General features: G+C 53.5%; 1 protein-coding gene across 2 annotated transcripts; it reads right to left on the bottom strand.

Moving 5' to 3' along the window:
* Positions 1–483: 483 nt before the first annotated feature.
* ZDHHC1 (zDHHC palmitoyltransferase 1) lies at positions 484–20,591 on the bottom strand. Of its 2 annotated transcripts, none has more exons than XM_079906434.1 (12): positions 20,505–20,591; positions 13,965–14,011; positions 12,301–12,568; positions 7,369–7,477; positions 5,656–5,757; positions 5,120–5,244; positions 4,861–5,019; positions 4,473–4,585; positions 1,559–1,641; positions 1,227–1,320; positions 1,009–1,087; positions 484–898 (listed from the first exon to the last, which is right to left on the bottom strand). In XM_079906434.1, exons 3-12 carry the CDS (start codon positions 12,566–12,568, stop codon positions 669–671), a joined length of 1,362 nt encoding a protein of 453 aa, XP_079762560.1. In that variant the 5' UTR covers positions 13,965–14,011; positions 20,505–20,591; the 3' UTR covers positions 484–668. The 2 variants fall into 2 exon arrangements, with proteins under 2 accessions (XP_079762560.1, XP_079762559.1); XM_079906433.1 differs by having other exon boundaries at positions 7,369–7,544; positions 12,326–12,568.
* Positions 20,592–20,853: the final 262 nt, after the last annotated feature.

Below are 20,853 nucleotides of genomic sequence, written 5' to 3'. Positions count from 1 at the left end.
TCCAATGAACGTGTGGCATCCCAGGTCACAACTCCGGGTCATTGGGGGCGGGAGGGGACAGTAAACGAATCACGAGTGCCAGCCCCAAAATGCTGGTACACCGACGTCTCTCCCGCGGCCAGGGAAAAGCTCCTGGACTTCCTGGGTCCGCGTCCTCATTTATTCCCACCCCAAACCGGTGTTAGCCTCGCAGTCTCTGCTTCCGCTGCTGCCTCCCGACCCCAAAGCCTGCTTCCCCTCCTCTCTCCAAGTGCAAACCCTAACTTCAAGAAAAATAACCTCCTCCAGGCAGCTTCCAGGACCTTTCCCAACCAGGAGCCCCGTACCTGAGCTTCTCCATATGACAATCTGGGTGGCCACCCAGCGTACGGTGTGTGTGTGGGGGGAACCCACCTCAACCTCTGCCCCTAGGCTGACTTGCAATGGTCCGGCTCCAGGAGGGCCCGTGGCCCTTGCCATTAAGAAGGTATGCACTAACTCCGCAAAAGCATAAAAAAGTTTATTGGAGCATCACGGCTGGTGGGGCTGTTATTGCTGAGTCGTGGGGGAGGGGGCCGATCCCGCCGGCCCTTAGCGGCCCCTAAAGTGCACTCAGTACGGCGGGGGTGGGGGTGTTGCATAGAGAGTCTGTCCCGCCTTTCCTCCGCCATCCCTGTTTCTTGTCCCAGCTAAGCGGGACCGGCTTCCGGGCCGCCCCGCGCACCGGGATCGCCGCTACTCGGGCTTACGAAAACGGCCGGCGCACGCGCCTGCAGCGCCAGCCCGGCGCTGCCTAGGCGCGTCTGAGCCACTGGAATCTCGTCCATGGACTCGGCTGACGCCGAGTGGTAGGCGCCTGCAGGGCTGGCGTCAGCGGAATCCGACGACGAGCTAGAGCGGCGGCCGGAGGTCCGCGGCCCTATGGGGCCGGAAGGGAACGTGAGACTAGGAGCTGCTACTCACTTAGGGCCCTACCTTTCCCTCCCTCGTAGCTCCCCGAGCAGGATCCGGTCAGGAAGGGGCGCTCACCCGGCAGCCTGGGCAACGGGGCCTCCCGGTCCAAGGTTCTGGAGGTCCGTACCTTATACATGCGCCGCTTCCTTTTTTTCTGCAGAGACAGGGGGAAGCCTGAGTACCCCTTCCCCAGACCTCACATCGCCAAAAGACGCGCAGGAGTGGAGAGGGGTAGAGACTTCTTTCCCATCCCCTTCCACCCGGGCAGGGGGCCCAGCACAGTCCCCCCCTACCTGGGGTCGGATCCGGGGGGGCAGAGCGAGAGTCTCTGGGGAGGAGGGCAGTGGAGGCTCCACGTGGCCGCGGGTGGCAAGGAACCGGGAGGAGCTGAAGGGGAAGTGGGAGGATAAATCCTGGATGCTGTTGTTCCTTCAAATCCCACCCTGTTGGAGGTCCTAAAATAAGCCTCCCTTCCTAGCTGGAAAGGCACATTGATCTGTCCCAGGCCATGATAGCCTGGACCAAGACCTGTGCCTTGGCTTTGGCCTAACCCCTTTCTCCCACCTCGATGGCCCTGCCATGCCAATGGGAGATGTGAGGTGGCACTTGCCCAGGTTGCACTCACTTAGCATTCACTGAGGCAGGCCTGGCCTGGCCAGGGGGCTCTGGGCGCACATGGCTGAAGGTCCGCATGTAGAACTCCATCTCCTGGGGAAGATGGAGGTGAGGGAGGCTGGGAGGCCAGGTGTGGGTCCAGGGCCTTCTGGGTCCTGGGCCCACTCTGTCTTGGATGCAACACCCCCTTACTGGTCACTGTGGGAGGTCTGGGCACAGAGGTCTAGGGCTGTCCTTCAGGCTTCCCAGGTATGCTGGGAAAACCCCAACGCAGAACGAGGCTTAAAACACCTGTGTTTGTACCTTACCCCACCCCCACCATTTTCCTCACTTCATTTAGTCAAACTCCACCTCCTCCAGGAAGCCTCCAGCCTCATGTGTCCAACGTACCCAGTCTAGAGCTGTTCTGGCCAAGTTGGGTTGGGGAGAAGAGGGACTCAGAGAGGCCCTCTCCTGCTCCTGGCTCCTCCCAGGGCTCCAGTCTCTGAACCGATGTTTTTCCCTAGTTGGGAGACTGGGCAGTTCACACACCCGGGTGTGCACCCGAGGCTGCGAGGCTACCTGCAGGAATCCATGGTTCCCTCGGAGCTGAGTCCTCAGAGTACCAGACACAATCTCAGCTGCTGGCGGGGAGTGGGGGGATGAGCAGTCTCCCCAACTTCTACCGGTAAAGGGAAGCAATAGGTGGTGGAAAAAACAGTGCCACAGCCCCACCTGGGACCAGGCGTATGGGTGTTCTCTGTCTTGTTTAGTCGCTGATCCTCACAGTGACCATGGTAGTAGCAGACCCAACCCCTGAAAGTGAAGGGGTCTGAAGCCAGGAGGTAGCAGGGGTGGCCTACGCTTGCACCCCAGCATGCAGCAAGCGCCGAGCCACACCCAAGAGGACTGCAGGTGAGGAAACAAAAGCCAGGAAAAACAGTCCGAGAAGGGAGCCTGGCGGAGGATGTGGGGTGGCTGGGGGTAGGGCACCGGACAGCTGTCGCGACTCGGCAGTCGTTTCCATGGAGACCCGGGCATCCTGACTAATGCAGAGACGACACTGTAACAGGAACACCGTCTCTAAAACAAGCCTATGTTTGGGGGCAACGGCTCCAGAGTGGGGCCCCTCCCACATTCCTGCTCAGGGTGGGGGTGGGGAGGCTGCCTGCTGGATGGCCCTAGCAGATCTGGGGGCCAGAGCCCAGCCAGTCACCGGCTGGCTACACAGAGGCAGAGAATGAACCCTGGGCAAGCCCTGTGCCCAACACCTGCCCAGGCTGGCCCTTTGGGGAGGAGTGTGGGGGTGCCAGCCTGAGCAGAGGAGCCCTGGGGAAGAGGAAGGAGTCAAAGGCCAGTCACAAGGGCTGGGACGCCAAGGGAATCCTTCCCCCACACATTTCCTCTTCACCAGTGTGCACCTAGCACCCCTCCAGGGCCCAGGAGAGAGGCGGCAAAGCCTACCCTGGTGCCCCTGGGTTCTAGAAGTGTAGGGCAGAGGGCAGGGCAGCAGTAGAGAATGGTCTCAGAAGCCTGAGGGGCCAGAATGGGCCAGGAGCCAGGCCCTAGCCAGCTGGGGAAGTATGAGGGTGCCACCAGGGTGTTCCCATTCAAATTCCCCTCCCCCAGCTGTCCCTACAATCCTCCCTCAGAGACATTCAACACTTGCACATTCCTGAATGGTACATGGCACCTCTCAGCCTCAGCTCTCCTCTGCGCGATGGGACAAACACACCCCTTCTCCCTCTGCCGACGTCTCCCTCAGGTCATTTTCCGATGGTATTAAATGCCCTTGCTGCTGGCACATCTGGCCCCAAAGCCTAAGCAGGCGGTAACTACAGAGCAGGGGTCCTGAGCATTCAAGTCTGGGGATCCCAGGGCCAGCCCTGCCTCAATGGGCACTGGCTGTGAAGCTTGAGAAAGTCTCCTGCCTACCTCTCTGAGCCTCAGTCTCCTCTGTGAAGTGGGGATAGGGATGGTGCCCACTCCCGGGATGGCTGCCACTGTGCTTACATGGGTTCCGTGCCCAGCACCAGGGCAGGTACCCATCAGTGTGGCAGTTGCGGGGGGGGGAGGGGGTCTCCACCAACAGCCATCACTCCCCCAGGCCTACCCAGGCCTGGCAGCCTGGCCCACCCCTGGCGATGAGAACAGGAGAGGTGGGGTCCCAAGCACTCCCCCAATCCACCCACCAGCCTGTGTTTGTGTCCAGTTGCCATGAGGACTTCGGATCCAGGGCTCAGCCTTCCCAACCAGGCCTGCCTGGGCCCCCTGCCTTCCCAGTCCCTGGGGGCTCCAAGGACTGGACCACCCCACCCCCAGCTGCTGACCTCAGGAAGCCAAGGGGCATGGGAATGGGGATAGGCTGATCAACAGCTGGGCTGGCCAGGCCCCGAGCCTGGGCTGGAGGATTCCTGCTTCAGAGTGCAGAGACCTTAACTCTTCCTAGACCCAGCTTGCTTAATCTTTCTTGGCCTCAATCTGTTCATCTGCAACATGGGTACGGTAGCATTACCTGCCTCATGGGCTGTTTCAAGATTTAAATGAGGTAATGGGTATAAGGGCTCAGGGTCACAGGTGGAAAGAACTGATGGCTCTATCCTGGTGACCCAGTCCTTGATCCATCCCTCTCTCTTCTCCTGCGGCCCCAACCTGCCTGCTTCCAGGCTCCCATGTTCTGTGCCCTCCAGCACATGCTTCGAGCCTTTCCCCTGGGGTCGGGGAAACACAGGGCTTCCTCTGGCTGTGCCCACACTTGAGCAAGTAGGCACGTGCTTAGTACAGGCTTGCCCTCGCCTCTGCTGCCTCCAGCACCCCCTACCCCAGCTGCTCTTCCAGGCCCGCTTCCCTTTGCCCTGTCTTGTCACTGGCTACTCGTTGCACAGCCCACCACCCCTCCCACACCCCTTCTCCCACTCCCTCAGCCCTCTGGGCCACTTCTATACCTGAATGGGCCGCATCCTGGGGGGACATGACTCAAGCTCCCTGTGGGCCCCCTTTGCCTCCTGGGGCGGACGATGCTGCACGATGTATTCATAGGTGGTGAGCTTGTGCCACACTGAGGGGGTGAAGAGAGGGCTCAGTGCAATGGAAAAGGAACCCTGGAGTTCAGAAGGTGAGGGAGGGTACCCAACCACAGGCTAAAACCATTGTCCCCATATACACTAAGCCATGGAGTGAGACCAGGTCACCATTAGAGAGCCAGCGCTAGGAAGGGGCATAGTTTCAGGGCTCTACAGCCCAAACTGGGTAACTTCCTCTAGCTTAGGGACTCCCATCCCCTGAAAGGCATGTGTGGGTGTATATGTGGGGGTAGGGGCAAGGGCCACTTACTGAGATAAATGTGGAAGCAGAGCAGGTGGCCGAGCAGGGCTGTGGAGAGCAGGCCCAGAAGGATGAGAAGGGCAGCCAGAGCCAGGATGGCAGGAGCCTGTGTCTCCACAGGGGCAGCAGGCAGGAACACGAACCACACATCTGTGTGATTCTTCAAGACTGCAAGGCACAGGCAGACTGTGCTCAGCCAGGGATGTAACCAGTGACCAGAACAGGCCCAGGGTTGGGGGATGGGAGTGGGCCTGGAGCCCACACTGACCTTCAAAGTGGCGGTTGGTACGCAGCTGCATGGGGTTGACAAAGAACTCCACAAAGACATAAGTGGCCACCAGCACGAGGAGCAGGACGCCCAGTAAGGCAGATGCCACACTGTGTAGAAAGAGCCTGGGCCCAGCCGTGGGCAGCTGTCAGCACCCAGGTGCTCCAGCTGGGCAAGGGCCCAGAGCTCAGAAGGGCTGGTGGTTAGGATGGGGAGCTGGGCCTCTGACCCCACAGCCCTGACTCCTCACGAAGCCAAAGCCTTAGGGCAAATGTGAATATAGGCGGCCACCCCCAACAGGCTCCCCACCTTTCCCTGGGCCAGCAGGAGAAAGACTCCAAACCTACCCTCATCGCTCTCAGGCGGAAGCCATCGGGAGCATCACCCTCAGACCAGCACACACACTAACGCACACCAGCGCACAGGTCCCCCAAGTACCCCTATGACCACCCCACCCCATACACAGGTTCAAGGCCCCTGGCTCGCACAGACACAGGCATCGCCAGGCACCCCTGTGGCCCGGGCCTGGCTCTCACCGGTAGTTCCTCTCGCCCACGCAGTTGTTGAGCCACTTGCAGTGGTGGTCGAAGCCGCACACGCATTTGTTGCAGGCGCTGCAGTGCTTGGAACGAGCACTCCTGCGGTGGGGAGGGGGCACAGCACGGTTGCGGGCTTCTCCCGCCTTTTGCTGCCCGGCCTGGCTGGGGGGTTGCCGGTTCCCCGCCTGGAGCGGGTCACCCACCCGCGCCTAAGCGGAGAGCGGAGCGCGTCAAAGGGGAGCACGCGCGCCCTCTGGCGGGGGGCACTGTGGGGCGGCGCACCCGGAGGAAGCAGCGCTTCTGAAGAGACGGGGTGGGGGTGGGGGTGGGGGTGGGGGCGGGGACGGGAGGTGTACCCAGCGGCGGGAGGAGGTGTAGGCGGCGTTATACTGTCCCGCTCTGGGACAGTGCACCCGGGTGATGGTGGCGTGAAACGAAAACGGAGTTTCCTTTCCAAGCAAGGACCCCCTCTGCCCGGCCAGGGAGCAGAAGAGAGCAAGGCTGCTGGACCCAGGGCCTGCGTTGCTCTTCCTGACATCGCCATTTTTTGAGTCCCTGTTTCTCTGCCAGACTATGGGAATTTTCCTGGCATTCTTCCAGAAAACCCCAGTCTATCTGGGCTAATCCAAAGGGAGCCAAAGGAAGAGGGGTAAGCAGACATCTGGGTGAGCAGTAAGCAGTTCACCGCAGTGGGTCAGGTGAGGTGAGGCTACATTAGGAATGCAAGAGGGTCTCCCTGCCCCAGGGAGGAACCAGGAAAGGCCAAAAGACAGTGGAAGAATAAATTTCGACCCCCTCCCCCAGAACAGAATGGAGCCCTGGAATACGCAGCAACTGCCAGGGCATCCACTGAGGAACAACGCGCTGACTGGTGTCTAGTGAAAGAAAGGATGGTCTGATGCCAAAGTCCTCAGCATCTTAATGCCATTGGCTCTTTCTCTGTCCTGTGGACAGAACCCCTTCAACAGGCTGCTTGGGGCTTAATATTAAAAGTGTGGAGCTAGCCTTGAACCATACCCCCATCCCTGATCCCCTACCTAAGGCTGGGAGACTGGGATCCTCCAGAGAGGGGCTTAGGGAGGCAGTCTGGACCAGCCAAGGGGGTATGGGCTCTGTACATTCTGACCCCTCAATGTGACCTGGAGTAAGTCACTTGGCCTCTCTGGGCCTCAGATTCCTCGTGCATAAACAAGGATAGCAGTATTGGCTTTGGGGCCAGGCAGGCTGGGTTGTGAATCTGGCTGCCCAGTAGCCATATGACCAACCTCAGGCCACTCAGCCTTTCTGAGCATTGGACTCTTCCTCCTCTGTGAAGTGAGAAAGATGTTGCCCACTCTGCAGGGTGGTTGTTCATAAGCACTTAGCACATGGTAAGGAGTCAAGTGTTGCTCCCCTCTCTGCCCATACCTGGGAATGCTGGTGAGAGAAGGGGGGTGGTTACTGGTGGAGTTAGTCATCAGAAGTGTTTGTGGCAGGGCCAATTGTCCTACTTTGTTGGAAATGCTATTCCTCATCTTCTGTTTCCAATCACCTTCTCCCTCACCCAGTTCTCTGTCACTCCACTAAGATTCTTGACTGTGTGAAATAAGAGGGTTCTGAGGCTTCAGAATGACTGTAAAGCCTGGGCATGCCCCTGTCTGCCTTCAGCTCCCACTGGCAGTTCCCCGGGCACACTCATCGGCCACACACACCCAGTCCACACGCACTCACACATCCACGTCGCACAAGTTGCAGTGCAGGTCTTCAATGACGTGTGCATGTTGGCTGCGGTTGAAGATGGGCAGGGGCCCAGCATAGCTCTTGTCCCGCACATTGGCATCTGCTGGGTCGATGGAAACAGCAGTCAGGTGCACCACGAGGTGACCAGCAAAGATGGCGCCCATGCACTGGCCCAACAGGTTAAAGACTCACTCCACACTGCCGGCTGAGAGCCCCACTTCTGCTTCCTGTGGCCAGAGAACTGCTCTCTACCTACATGTGACTCCCCAGTGCAGAGACTCTCTGCCTGTGCCACCTCCTACCTGTGCCACCTCATACCTGCGCCCCATATGGAAGAGCAGAGGGGCTATCTGGTAATGGAGCTCACAAGCCAGCACTGCCTGCTGCTGCTGAGGAGACCAACTACAGGGCCCTGGCCTCACTAATCCAGGCCTGGTGTAGGCCCTGGCTGATCCTACCTCAGAATCTGACCTGGTTTCCGATTTTAAATGGTGAAATGAGACTGAAAGAGATCATCCTCTAAAGGTTGAAGGACCCAAAATATAAGTTCTAAGCTTGTTTATCTTGCTTTCACAGGAAGTCAGCTCTGAGAAGGAAGAAGACATCCTCTTCCAGCAGCCAGGCCAGTTGGAGAATCACTTGCAGACAGGGCCTCATATATCCACTGCCTCCCCAGTCTAGAGTCCAGGTACTTGGAGGCCTGGGGCTGAATGTCTGGGATGGCCTAACATGTTCAGGGGCTGCCCAGGGGGCAGCATGGCTAATTCCTGAAACACAGATCTTCCAGGATCTATCGGCTCAGCAGTTGGACCAAATGCTGGACACAGTATGCTGACAACTTACTGCAAAGTGAATGCGTAAAACTTCACTAATAGATTCCACCCAGGCAGCCATCCACCCTCCATCTAGCTATCTGTCGATCCATCCATCCATCCTCTTGCTAGCCAAGTAGACATCATCTCTCCATCACTCCTCCATCCATCAGCTGTCCAACCTCCTTTTTTTCTTCCTCTTCCTAGCAGCCAAATTTTCCTACATGTCTGCAGGAGCCAGGCCCCACCCTAATGTGCTATACCAGAGCTGAAAGAGACAATCCTGTGGCCCAACACAACCTCTCTATCCCTACGGCCCTGGCTGTGGGTCAGGCTGTCACCTCTTGCCTGGGTTATTCCATAGTCTCCTGACTCTGCTTCTCATGTCTGCATCCCCTTGAGTACCCTTTACTTGGGTAGTGAGCTCTGAAAAGCTTAAACCTAAAGCCTTGCCTGCTTAAACTCCTGCAGTGGCTCTCAAGCTAAAGTTTACTCTTCAGCTCAGTGTTCACGGCCCCTTTTCCTCTGGATCCTCTCAAACCTCTCTGGTATCACCAACCACTACTCCTTACCATTCCAGGCTCTCTTCAGACACACTGAATGTGGGCAAACATTTAGTTTCCTGCCTGCTCCAACACTTCTTCCCTCCCCCCCACCCCACTGGTTCATTCATTCAGCTATTTACTGAGGTCTTTCTCTATGCCAGGCACTGAGGATATGGCAGGAGCAAGACAGACTTTGTCCCTAGCCCCAAGGAGCCTACAGTCTGGCAGAAAACACAGAGTAGGTTGATTGCAATAACGAAAGTTCAGGGGACTATGTGAGTTTGTAACTGGGTGACCTCATCTAGTCTGAAGGGGTCTGGAAAGTTTCCCTGAGGAAGTATCATCTCAGCTGAGACTTAGAGAGAAACAGATAACAGGAACATGGCAGGTAATATAAAGAGGAAAGGGAGCCTGGCTGGGTACTGGGAACAAGCAGAGTCCCAACTAGATGTGTGGTTCCAGCTCAGCTTATTGGTGCCATGCAAGAAAGAGAGCCCATGTCACCAAATTCTGGCTTTTCAGAAGGAACCAGAAATATGGATTTGTGTCCGGATATATGAGGCGCCTCATTTTTTAAATGTTGACAAGGAAATAAATAATTTTTTAAATGTACCTGCCAAAGAAATACTTAAGATATGTCCATTTTGTGTGTTCGTTATCCCTCAATTAAAAAAAAAAAATCTGTAGGCCAAACTGGCCCATGAGCTGCTAGGTCTTGACTTCTAACTTAGCTGGGTATTGGGGTGGAGAGAGAGGCTAGGAGCTTCCAGGCAGAGACCAGTGTTGTTGCAACAGAGAACAACAGAGGAAATAAGAAGATGCTGGGGAGATAAGCAGAGTCCAGAATGTGGAGAGCCATGATGATCTTGAACCTTAAGGCAGGAAGAAGCTATTAGAGGGTGTTAAGCTGGGGAGTAACTTTATCATATTTGTTTTTTGAAAGGGCACTCTGGCTGCAGGGATAGAGATGGACTGGCCAGGGTGAGAGCATGTGTGGGGAGACCTGTTTGGAAACAAAATGGTCATCTAGGTAAAAGAGGCAGATGGCAGTGGGGAGAAAAGAGGGCAAATACAATAGATTTTTAGGAGGCAAAATCAACAGGACTTGATGACTGACTGGATATAGGTGATAAGGAAAGGGGCAGAGAGCCAAAAGTACCTAGAGAGGCCAGGAAGAGGGAAGGAGGGGAGCTGAGAGCAACAGGTGGGTGCATCTGGGTGGTGATGTTGGTCTACGTGGCCCTCCTCCTGCACCCACAGTCTGCTGTATGAATCCCTACCCCCATACTTACCATGTGATGATCTCCAATCTACAAGGCTTTCCTCCTGTTGGAAGCGGAACACCTAGAGCTGGGGCCCTGTTTTACCCATCTTTGCAACCCTAGGGCCCAGGCAAGTTCTAGGTGCAAGGTGAGTGCTTGGTATACACCCTTACCCTACCTCATTCTGCAGGGACCCCTGAGGGAGCCTGCAGAAGGAAGGTAGCTTTGATGGGAGGACAGAGAACCATTCAGGCCTGGAAATGGGAGTGCCAAACCAGGTGGTTCTAAGAGCCTCCAGCATTGCCCAAAGCAATAAATATGGGGAGGACAAAACCCTCAAACCATCCCGCTGCCTCAGAGTCAGACTGCCTGAGCAGTCCTTCTGGCCTCACTGGGTAGCAATTGTGTGACCTCAGGAAGTCATTTAATCTCTCTGAGGGCTTCCCTGGTGGCACAGTGGTTAAGAATCTGCCTGCCAAGGCAGGGGACACGGGTTCGAGCCCTGGGCCGGGAAGATCCCACATGCCGCGGAGCAACTAAGCCCGTGCGCCACAACTACTGAGCCTGTGCTCTAGAGCCTGCAAGCCACAACTACTGAGCCCACGCGCCACAACTACTGAAGCCTGAGCGCCTAGAGCCCATGCTCCACAACAAGAGAAGCCACCGCATGAGAAGCCCTCGCACCGCAATGAAGAGTAGCCCCCGCTCGCCACAACCAGAGGAAAGCCCACGTGCAGCAACAAAGACCCAACACAGCCAAAAATAAAATAAATAAAAATTAAAAAAAACCACTTTATAATCTCTCTGAGCCCCAATTTCTTTTATGAAAGTGGGGAGAACACCTTCCTTACAGATTATTATGAGAGTTGAACAAGATCATCCATGTATAGGGGTTGGCACAGTGCCTGGCACATATAAGTGCTCAGTAAATGCTAGTTATTCTTGGTTACTGTTATTTGCTCTGATTCTGCTCACTCCAAAACATGTGGTTATTAATCTGGCTTCCCAGGTACACTGATGGCAGAAAGCCAGGTAGTCCTGAGTGAGTGGTGTACCCATTCTGGATCATGGGAGGAATGTTCCATGAAGCATTCTACTTAAGAGCACTGACTAAGCCCTGCTGGTCACCTCAGAGAAAGTCTAGTTTTCATGTACAAAGTTGATGACTAGGCCCTGGGCCCCAGTGAACCAGGAAGCCCCTCAGTGACACTGCTGGCGTCGGAGACCAACAACCTTCTCTCGAGTCTTTCTCCACCCACCTGCCCTGGCTACCCACCAGCCAGGGGCTCTATGGTTTCCCAAGCGAGCATGCTCACATTCATGGCTCATATGTTCCGGTGCTCACACACACACATCCTTGTGTGCTCCTTGTCCCCTGCCTGGGAAGCAGGCAGGACTCCTCCTGTCGGATAGCGGAGGAGGCTAAGATGCGGAGAGTTGGCAGAAGCTGCTCGGCCTTGTGCAGCTCTGAAAGGGCTGAGGTGAAGGGTGCTGACTCTACGCCTGAGACTTTCAAATTCATCCCTGCTAACTCCTTTAGCTCACCCTAGGCCACCTTCTCCCAGAGGCCCACAGAACCATCTCCATGAAGCACACACACCAAGGCACATTCTCATGGGCACCCTCTGGACTGGGGCACATGGCCACATGCAGCCCCTCTACCGCCCAGACTTGCAGCCACATCCTCTGCTCCTGGGGGTCGTGGCCAGGGCTGGGGCAGTCACATCACTAAGTTCAGGCAAGTTCATATTTGTCACAATTCCCAGGAGCTTCCAGGGCATATCTGTCCCTCCTCTTGTCAATTCAACCTTACCCTAAAAGAGTCTGATTTATAAAATCGATGAGCTCCTAAACAGTCCTGGGTACAGCATAATAATCTCTGTAAATAAAACCATATTTTAAATGTACCAGGAAACTTACCATGTAAAGGAATTCTACCATTATTCTTTCCAAAAAGTGAAAAATTATTTCATAAATGGAATAAGTTACTCTCTTTTATCCCTTGTTGAGCTCTGGACACAATTAGCTTAAAGAGAGCTTTAAGGTTCTCTTCTGTAATTGCTCTCGTGGTACCTCAGTTGATGAGGTTCCCATCTGTGTGGGGCTTTCAACGCTCTAAGGTTCGTTAGGCCTGTTCCCTCACCCAATCAGGCAGAGGGGTCAGATGGGGGTTGGAGGCCAGGCAGGTAGGCAACTGGTCCCCCCAGGCAGAGACAGGGCCCATTTGCACTCTCTGAGGCTCTGGAACCCAGCTTCAGGCCTCGCCCATGTCCCTCCATCCATTGTCCCCACTCCTCTATGTACCAGTCCCACACTTTCCCAAGGATACAGCATAGCCAGCAGGCACCCAGTGGTGAGGCAGGAGGGGAACAAGGACCCCAAAGCCAATCACAGCAAAGAAGAGGTACAGCAGCCAGGCCACAATCTGGAGCGGGTGAGGGGGCCAGCTCCACCCATTCCGGCGGGACCGCTGGCCCTGCAGCTCCGGGGAGGGTCCGCTGGCCTGTGCAGGTGCTGTCCACACATTCTTCTCAGGGGCTGTCTTGTTAGAGGGCTTGTTGCAGATGTTCATCTCCAGAGGGAGAAAGGGTAGAAAGATCATTAGCCTGAGGAGGCCCAGGCTGGAGCCCAGAGCCCCGTGCCTGCAGTCAGGTTTCAGCAGGAGGGGCAGGCTAGTATGTGAAGCCATCTCCAGCTACTCTGCAGGGGAATCCGGGGCCCTAGCAAGAGGAGCCTGGCAGTGAGGAAGGATGGCAGTAGAGTGCTAGTCTCAAAGCCCCAGAGCAAGTTCTGGCCCCAGTCCTAGCCAGGACAAGGTAGGAAGTTCCAGGGTTTATTCAGCTCACAGTGTGACTGCCTGTTATTCTGCTCTGTCTCCACAGCCATCAGAGTTAAACCCAATAAGACATGTTCTCATCTGGTAACAATATCAGGCTGAGGCCAGAGCGATGAGAACACATGCTGATTCTGTCAGGATTAGTCACCTCTGTCCTGAGGCCCAAATGCAAGTGTCAGAGAGGGCCCCGTTACACTTTGCTTAGGGAAACAGGGAGTGGAGGTGTTCAAAAGAGGGACCTGGCCTCTGCCCCTCAGCAAGCATGTAATCCCTTTAAGGACTAGGGGACCCTGAACCATGTCCCCTGTGCCTCAGATAAGCTACCTGGGGCTTCTTGGCTGGAGAGAAGCCAGCACACAAGAGAGGGGAGGAATCCTCATTGGTTCCCTCCAGCAGTGGAAATGACCATGTTTCTCTAAGTAAATGTGGGTCTGGTACAGTGAGAACAAAAAAGTGAACTGATGCCTTTGACTCACTTGAGGGAGTTCAGGGAAAGACAGGCCTTGGTCAGAGCCAAACCACCAGATGGCAGCACTCTTTACCCCCATCCCACCATCACTCAGCCCAAGAGCTGACTCAGTGCTCAAAGATACATGCAGGGCAGACGGGTAGGCCTGTCATTACAGGAGAAAGAGCCCAACCCCAGTATCTTCTGGGCCTGAGGTGGGACCAGAGCCTGGGCAGGCAGTGCCCCACCTGGGTAGACAGGCCAATTCGGAGCTCTTGGTGGGAAGGTCAAGAGCTGCAGAAAAAACCCTGGCAGCTGGACTCTCCTTTCAGGAGTCCATGCCTGTTGGCCAGGGAGTCTGACTAAGCCAAAGGGTATGGCAGACCCTGCTCAGCACATCTGCCTTGAACACCTTCCTCACTTCTAAACCCAACAAAATGTGACCTGACCTTCAGAGCCCACTGCAAGCATCACCTCATCCAGGAAGCTTTCCCTGATGTCCCAAGTTAGTCAGGGGGCCCTCATGCTCAGTCTTTATTGGGCAAGTCACTTTGCTGTTTGGAACACTTTGCCATCTCCATGTCTGCCCCCCTGTTATGCCAGCTCCCCCTAAGGGCAGCAAAGGTACTGTGATTCATTCACCTCTGTTCCCCACAACCCCTCCCCCAAGCACCCAGAACATACCTTGTACACAGTTGGTGCTCAGTAAATGTTTTCTGACTTGAAAACATCTGAAATAAAAGGAAATGCGGGCACGGTAAATGATGAGGAATCCTGACTCACCCAAAGCCATCTGGGCCGTTCTGCCCTGTCTTCAATCTGCACAGTCGCCAGGCACCCGTACCCCCACCCCCCGCCCCACGCCAGCCCCATGGCTGTTACCCTAGCTACCAGACACTCACACTCAGCCACTCTGCCCTTCATCCCACCTGAGGCCCAGAGCCTCCTGTAAACCAAACTTGGAGAGTCTGAGTAGCCTCATCACAAAGCTAAATGGAGTGACCCTAGTTTTCTCCCAGGGACTCCACTGGAATTCTTTGGTCACTTGCTTTGTCTTCAGTAAAAAGCAATGAAAGGTGAAAAAAGAGCCCCAGCTTTGGAGGAAACAGATCTAGGTTCAAGTCCTGGTTCTTCACTTACTAGCTGAGTGGCTTGAGTTTCTTCATCTGAAAAACAGGGGTAGGGATGCCTACCTAGGGCTGTATATAGATCAGCAAAACTGTAGGTAAAGCGTTGACACATAAATGTTCCCTAAATGGTAGACGTTATGATTACCCTTAAAATAGCCCTCTGGGGTGTCCTCATCTCTCCAGACTGAGGAGGCTACTGCATCTGATATTCTGTGAGGTTTTATGAGGTTATGCCCAAAGTGATGGGGTTGGTTCAAGTCGCTTTCTTAAGTTAGTAGTCCCAAGGAACACATTGTCATAAGAGCTGGGCCACTGGACTGCCATTCTAAACTTCTCAGCTTTGATCAAAGATGACAAAGATGATCAAAAAGCTGGCCTCACTTTATTTGGAATGTCCCCAGAGGTGGCAAATCTTTGTCCTTGATTTTTGGAAACAAAGAAACAAACACTGGTCAAGCCCAGTGTATACAGTTGAGCTGGGCAGTTCTGCTCAGGAGGACAAATCCCTGTGGCTTCCACATAGGTTCTCCAGCCATGTCACCAGGGCAACTTCTTTGAAGGGAACCCATTAATTGGGATTCCTAAGTCCTGACTTTCTCTTTGCCATCCTCACACCTGAATAACCCAACACCTTGAGGTAGTTTATAAAGAAAGAAGCAGAGGTACATGGCTAGCTGACAGGTTCTCACTGCCAGAGTGGGCTGGCAGTGGCCACAGGCACCCCCAGTGCTGCTGCAACCCTGACACCTGAGGCAGGAGGAGTCACCACCTGAGGCCAGGGGCCTACCACAAACAGCCTTAGGGGTTGCTCTGATACCGAACCCCAGTACCCTTGGCCCAGAGAGGTACCACTTGTATGAGACCATGGATGAGGGGATGGTGCTGTTGGGTGTAAGTCCCTTGCAGGGGTGGCAGCCTGGTACCATGCCACCTGCAACAAAAGCCTGAAACAACCAACTCTTAACTGATGATATTTTCCCTTGTGGAGTTGGTGGCCACAAATTCTTTTGGCCCCAAAAATTTTGATTAAAAGGGCTTGGAGGTAGGAGAGAATCCAAGATGAGGCTTCAAGCATGGATGGGACCAGGCACTGTCACCAGACCCAGGGACTTCTCTGGCTGTCCTACCCCTCTCAGCACTTCCCTAGGAGACCAGATTCAAAGATGCGCGGTTCTGCTACCAGACAACATGGCCAGCTTGTGCACTCATGCCTTGGCCCAGTCAGTGCTTATTGCGGTCCAGCCCCCTTGTGCGTTAAAGATGAGACCATGTTCCTGCCCTCAGGGGCTTGCTTTCTGGGGGCCCAGACAGATTTCAGGGAAGTGGGTGAATGGGTATTCTGGCAGCCCTGCAAGGGCCAGCCATTCAGTATGACAGAACACAGAGTGGGTGGGTTTGGGGTCAGAGAGCAAGATCCACAGAGAGAGAGAGAGAGAGAGAGAGAGAGAGAGAGAGAGAGAGAGAGAGATGAGCCCTGGGAAGTTGCAGGGTCAGATCCTAGGTTGAAACCAAGTGCCCCTAAAACCAAGTTCCCTAACCAAGATTATGATTAACCTCTCTATCCAAAACTTTACTCCCTTTCAAGTCACCTCTGACCTCAATCCTGTGCTAACTGAACACTAAACAACCAGAGTCACATGACTAAAACTGCTGTTGTCGATGACATCATTAATGTACTAAAATTGCTACTATAGATGTCATCATTAATGTACAAACTCAGGTTGTTTCTCCAGGGCAAGATGAGCTAACAGATCCCTGAGCCATGGACCACCTGGCCAAAGAATCATAAACCAGAGACATTCTGACTCCTGAAACTACAATTAAGAAATGTCACAAAAATGTCACAGGACGATGATTAATCCCAGCCTCTTTGTTCTCCTCCCTCCCCCCACCAAAAAAAAAAGAAAATTCTAACTCAAAGACCAAGCTGGAGTGGACCTGAGGCATGTCTCCCACTCCCTTTGCTTGGCATCCTGCGGTAAACACTGTACTTGCTTTCACCACAGCCTGGTGTCAGCAGATTGGCTTTGCTACGTGTTGGGCAAGCAGATCCGACTTTGGTTCAGTAACAAGGTGATCACAGGAGGCCAGGTGAGTAAGTTTAGGCACTGTTGAAAGAGCCACAGGGAATCACAGAAAGTTTAAACAGGGGAGTTGACATAAAGGTGATGGATGTTTTTAGAAAGCTTTCTATTCACACTGGGAAGGAGGGCATGAGCAAGAAGCGAAAAGGCATGGGGGGTGGTGACACCACAGCAGGCTGGCCTAGGGAGGGCAGCAGCCCAGCAGCCCTGTGTACTGGGAGGAGTTGGGTGAGAAGTGGGGGTCAAGCCCACAAGCTCCCTGATGCCCTGCAGCATCTTTGGTGGGCTGAGAGGTATGTGGACCTTGACAAAAGATTCTCAAGTACCTTCTGCTGCCACAAACAAACAACAGAGGTAAGCTGGTGGAGACAGAAAGAAGACAAGAGCAAAGAGGCCCCGTGGAGTGTTAGGCCAAAGGTAGCCACTGCCCTGGTAAGCCAAGGGCCCACCCGGCTTCTGAGGCAGGCTGGAGGGCCTGTGCAGGTCCCTCCCTGTCCCAACAAGGGGAAGGCCATTGCTAGGATGACAATAATCTATGTTAACATTGACTTGCTAAAAGTCTAAAATAGCATTTTCCAAATAAGGTTAGGCTACCTTAATTTATATGCCAATTTAAGTGAGGAAAATCTTACCATTTCAGGTTCTCATTATGAACTACAGAATAGTTACCTGACTGGTCCACTTCCCACTTGCCCACCTCTACTCTCACCAAAAAAAAATATTTAGGAATGCTGTTCTGAGATTCATGAACAGCATTGTAAAAGAACCAGACTGAGGTGAAAAGTACCAGCCCTGGAGAGTCTGTAGGCATCCCTGCATTTCTGCAAGATGTCTGAGAATTTCAGGAAAGAATCTACTTAGTTACCAGAGGGTTTGTCGGTAGAGGCCACAGAACTGGGAAGGTACAGTGATGGGGTCAGAAGAGAGATGACAGGGCTGATGTGGGGGCTTGGAGGGCCTGGGGATCTGAGTTACCAGCAGGGAGAAACAGGTTGGAACCAGGGAAGAGGGCTAGGCCTGGAGACATAGCCTGGTTCTGGTCCCTGCGTTGCCACACAGATTGAGGAACCTGGTGGGCAAATTTCACAAAGCCATCTCTTTGGATCTCTCCTTTATTTATTTTTCAAAAAGGTTAGCTGGAAAGCAATTTGGTAATGTCTACCAAACTTGAGAACACATATACCCTTGAGCCAAGACATTCCATTTCTAGGTATTTATCTTATACATATGCTCATGAAGTGCACAAAGATTCATTGCAGTCTTGTTTGTAATAATAAAGGACAAAAAACAATATAAACAAATATATGGCACATGCACACAATAGAATGCTATATAACATCAAAAATAATGAGGGATGAAATGACTTTTGATACACAATTAAGCAGAAAAGCAAGATGTGGGACCGTTGTAGAGTGTGCTGCGAGTGAGTGAAAACCAAGGTGGATGGATAGACACCTCCGTTCCTACATGCACAGATTCTCTCTGGAAAGAAATGCAAGAAAGCAAACATAGGGATAGCCTGTGAGAAGGTGATCCAGTGGCTGGGGATGAGAGAGATTTGCTTCTACTATGTACTCCTTGGTGCTGTTTGGATTTTTTTTTTTTTTTTTTTTTTTTTTTTTTTTTTTACCATGTGCATGTACTACTTTTGAAAAAAAAAATACATCAAATAAATAACTGAAGGGTGTCATCTCTTACCCTCCTGGCCCCAGTCGGCTGCCATGTGGACCAAATGTGCTCGTGTGATCTAGAGCCCAGTACTGCGCCAGGCAAACAAGGAAATCTTGCCTAACAACCATGCAACAAAAAAGCACTCAGTTTTAGTTCAATGCTTTCTCACTCTCGGAAGAAGTCCTGAGTTGTTCAGCTGAAGAGCTCCCTGTGAGCTGTTAGGGCTTTTGTTAAAGCTGGAATCAGACAACCAGGCAGCACAACAGAGGAGCAGCTGGGCAGGACCTTGTTCCAGTTCTCAGCTGAAGGTCAGCTCAGCTCCCCATGACTCCAGAACCCAAAGGGAAGGTGCATGCCACAGGAAGGTTTCATTCCCAACCATCTTTTCTTTTAGCTAGAGGATTTATGGTTGCTGTGTGTGTGATTTTCTATGGATACTTCAAAACAAGTTTTCTGGTTTTTTCCCAGGATCTACTTTTAAACCCATTTTCACTGAGATTTAACAGATGCCCAATTTAACCATCTAAGGGAGGGGCTGGAAAGAAAATGCTGCATGGTGCACACTGTTTTACAGCACAAAATGTCATTTATAAAAGAACTTTCAAGGGGCAAGTACTTTGTTTATTAGAATTACCCACAGGTGCCAAAGAAGTCTCTGGACTTAAGATTCTGGGAAGTGGCTAGTTTGACTAAGAGATACACATCACAACTCCTCCCAGAAAATGAATTGGAACCTCAAGCCTTTCTCATAGACCTCTCTAGCCATTGGCCTCATATGTGGCTGGGCTCCTCACATCAACAACACGCAGAAGTCTGATGCTAGGGCAGGAAAAGCTTGAAACCTCAGTCATTCCTGAGCTGACGTGGTCTGCAGACATTTCCTGTGCCATTCTCTTCCTGAAGCAACCACTGCAAACTATTTGGGATTCAAGTTAAGCCAAAGAAAGAGGACAAGAAGAAGGGAGCAACTTGGAGCTGAAACAAGGCCAGTGAGCAGAGGCAAGCATTTTTGATTTTAACCAGGAAATCAACTCCCATGATGGTAGAAGCAAGCCTTGAGGAACACCCACCAAGAAACTGTCATTAAGAACAAAGTTGTGACAGAACAGATAAGTAAGAAAAACAAAAGAAAAAAACCTGGCTAATTAAGTACCAATGTTGCTTTTATTGAATCTCATGGTGATTATCTGTTTACAAACCCGTCTCCCACTGTGAACCACCAGTTCCACAAAAACAGGGACCACCCCTCACCCATCTCTAAATCCAGTTCTCCTTCAAGAAAGGAAGTTAAGCCACTTCTTACCATTTCTGCTGCCATCACCCTAATCCAAGCCCCAGTCATTGCTCCCCTATGGTATTTCAACAATAACGATAACCATCACTAGCATTTAGAGGGCACTTATTCTGTGCTAGGCACTGCTTTAAGTGTTTTGATGGAATTCACTTATTAAACCCTCACAACTCTCTGAGGTAGGTCCTATCATTTCAAATTGTTCTCATAGGCCTCTCTAGTCATTGGTCTCAGATGCCAATGGCCCCTCACTTTCTCCCTCATAAACAACATGCAGAACAATATGCCCCTTTCACAGATGAGGACACTGAGTCTCAGAGAGACTAAGTAAATTCTAGGAGGCACAGCTAGACTGGCAGAACTAGGATTGCCCTCAACTGACTTCCTGGTGTGCCCTGTCACAATCACACTGCTCACCTCACCAGAGTGAGATGAGCTTTTCAAAACTTGAAATTCATCAAAACTCCTCAATGGTTTCCTTCTCCTGCTAGGATAAAGTTGAAACTGCCACCGCATCCTTCAAGGCTCCCCTCATGCTTGCTGTTCCTCTGGACCAGCTCCCTCCAGATCTTTGCATTTGCTTTTGCCTCTTCCAGAAACACCGTTACCCTGATCACAATGCTGGCTCCTTTTCAACCTTCAGCTCTTGGCTTAAATGTCACATGATAGAGCGGACCCTCCCTCACCACCTCCCTTCATTTCAGCACCAGAGCATTTAACCCGACCTGAAATCACTTTAGTCGTGTATCTGGCGCCTGCTCCCCGCACCCCCCGCCCCGCCCCTTCTTAACACTGCGGGTTCTGGAGAACCGCGGCGTCCTCTCTGGAGCCCTCCGTGGCCCCGCGCCTGGCAAAAAGCCTGGCACACAGCAGACGGTCAATGCAAATCTGTGAACCGGATGAATGCGAGAAGGAAGCCGGGCGCTCTGCCCGGTACCTGGAGCCCAGGCCGCGGGATCCAGGCGCAGAGCTCGGCCGGGCGGCGGCAGCTCTGGCCCCGTGGCTCAGGCCAGGCTTCGAGATGAGAACTGCAGCGGGGGCTCCTCACCTGCGCGTCGTCGACCGAGCCAGGTCGGCCTTGCCAAGGTCACTCAGCGGCTCAGCCCCCACGCCTGGCCGCCCACCCACCCCAGGGCGGCGGCGCTTCAGACTCTCGCAGCGGAGACGGTCCCCGAGACCCGGAGGCGGTGCGCCCCGGATCGGGGCCCCATCCCGGGCCGCGCGGGGGAGGTTAGGCCCGCAAGTCCTCCGGCTCCGGCTCGAGCGGGCTGGCTGTACCGCGGGGCGAGGCTGAGACGGGCTGGGCCTAGTCCGGCGCGGGCCCGTTCCCCTGGCAACGGCGCGGGCTACGGCGCCCCACAGCGGCCAAACCGCGCTGCGTCACGTCGCCCCGGCAC

Source organism: Stenella coeruleoalba (genome assembly GCF_951394435.1).
Source record: "Stenella coeruleoalba genome assembly, chromosome: 20".
In the NCBI taxonomy this organism is placed as follows: Eukaryota; Metazoa; Chordata; class Mammalia; order Artiodactyla; family Delphinidae; genus Stenella; species Stenella coeruleoalba.
This window is presented reverse-complemented; position numbering and strand designations above follow the sequence as displayed.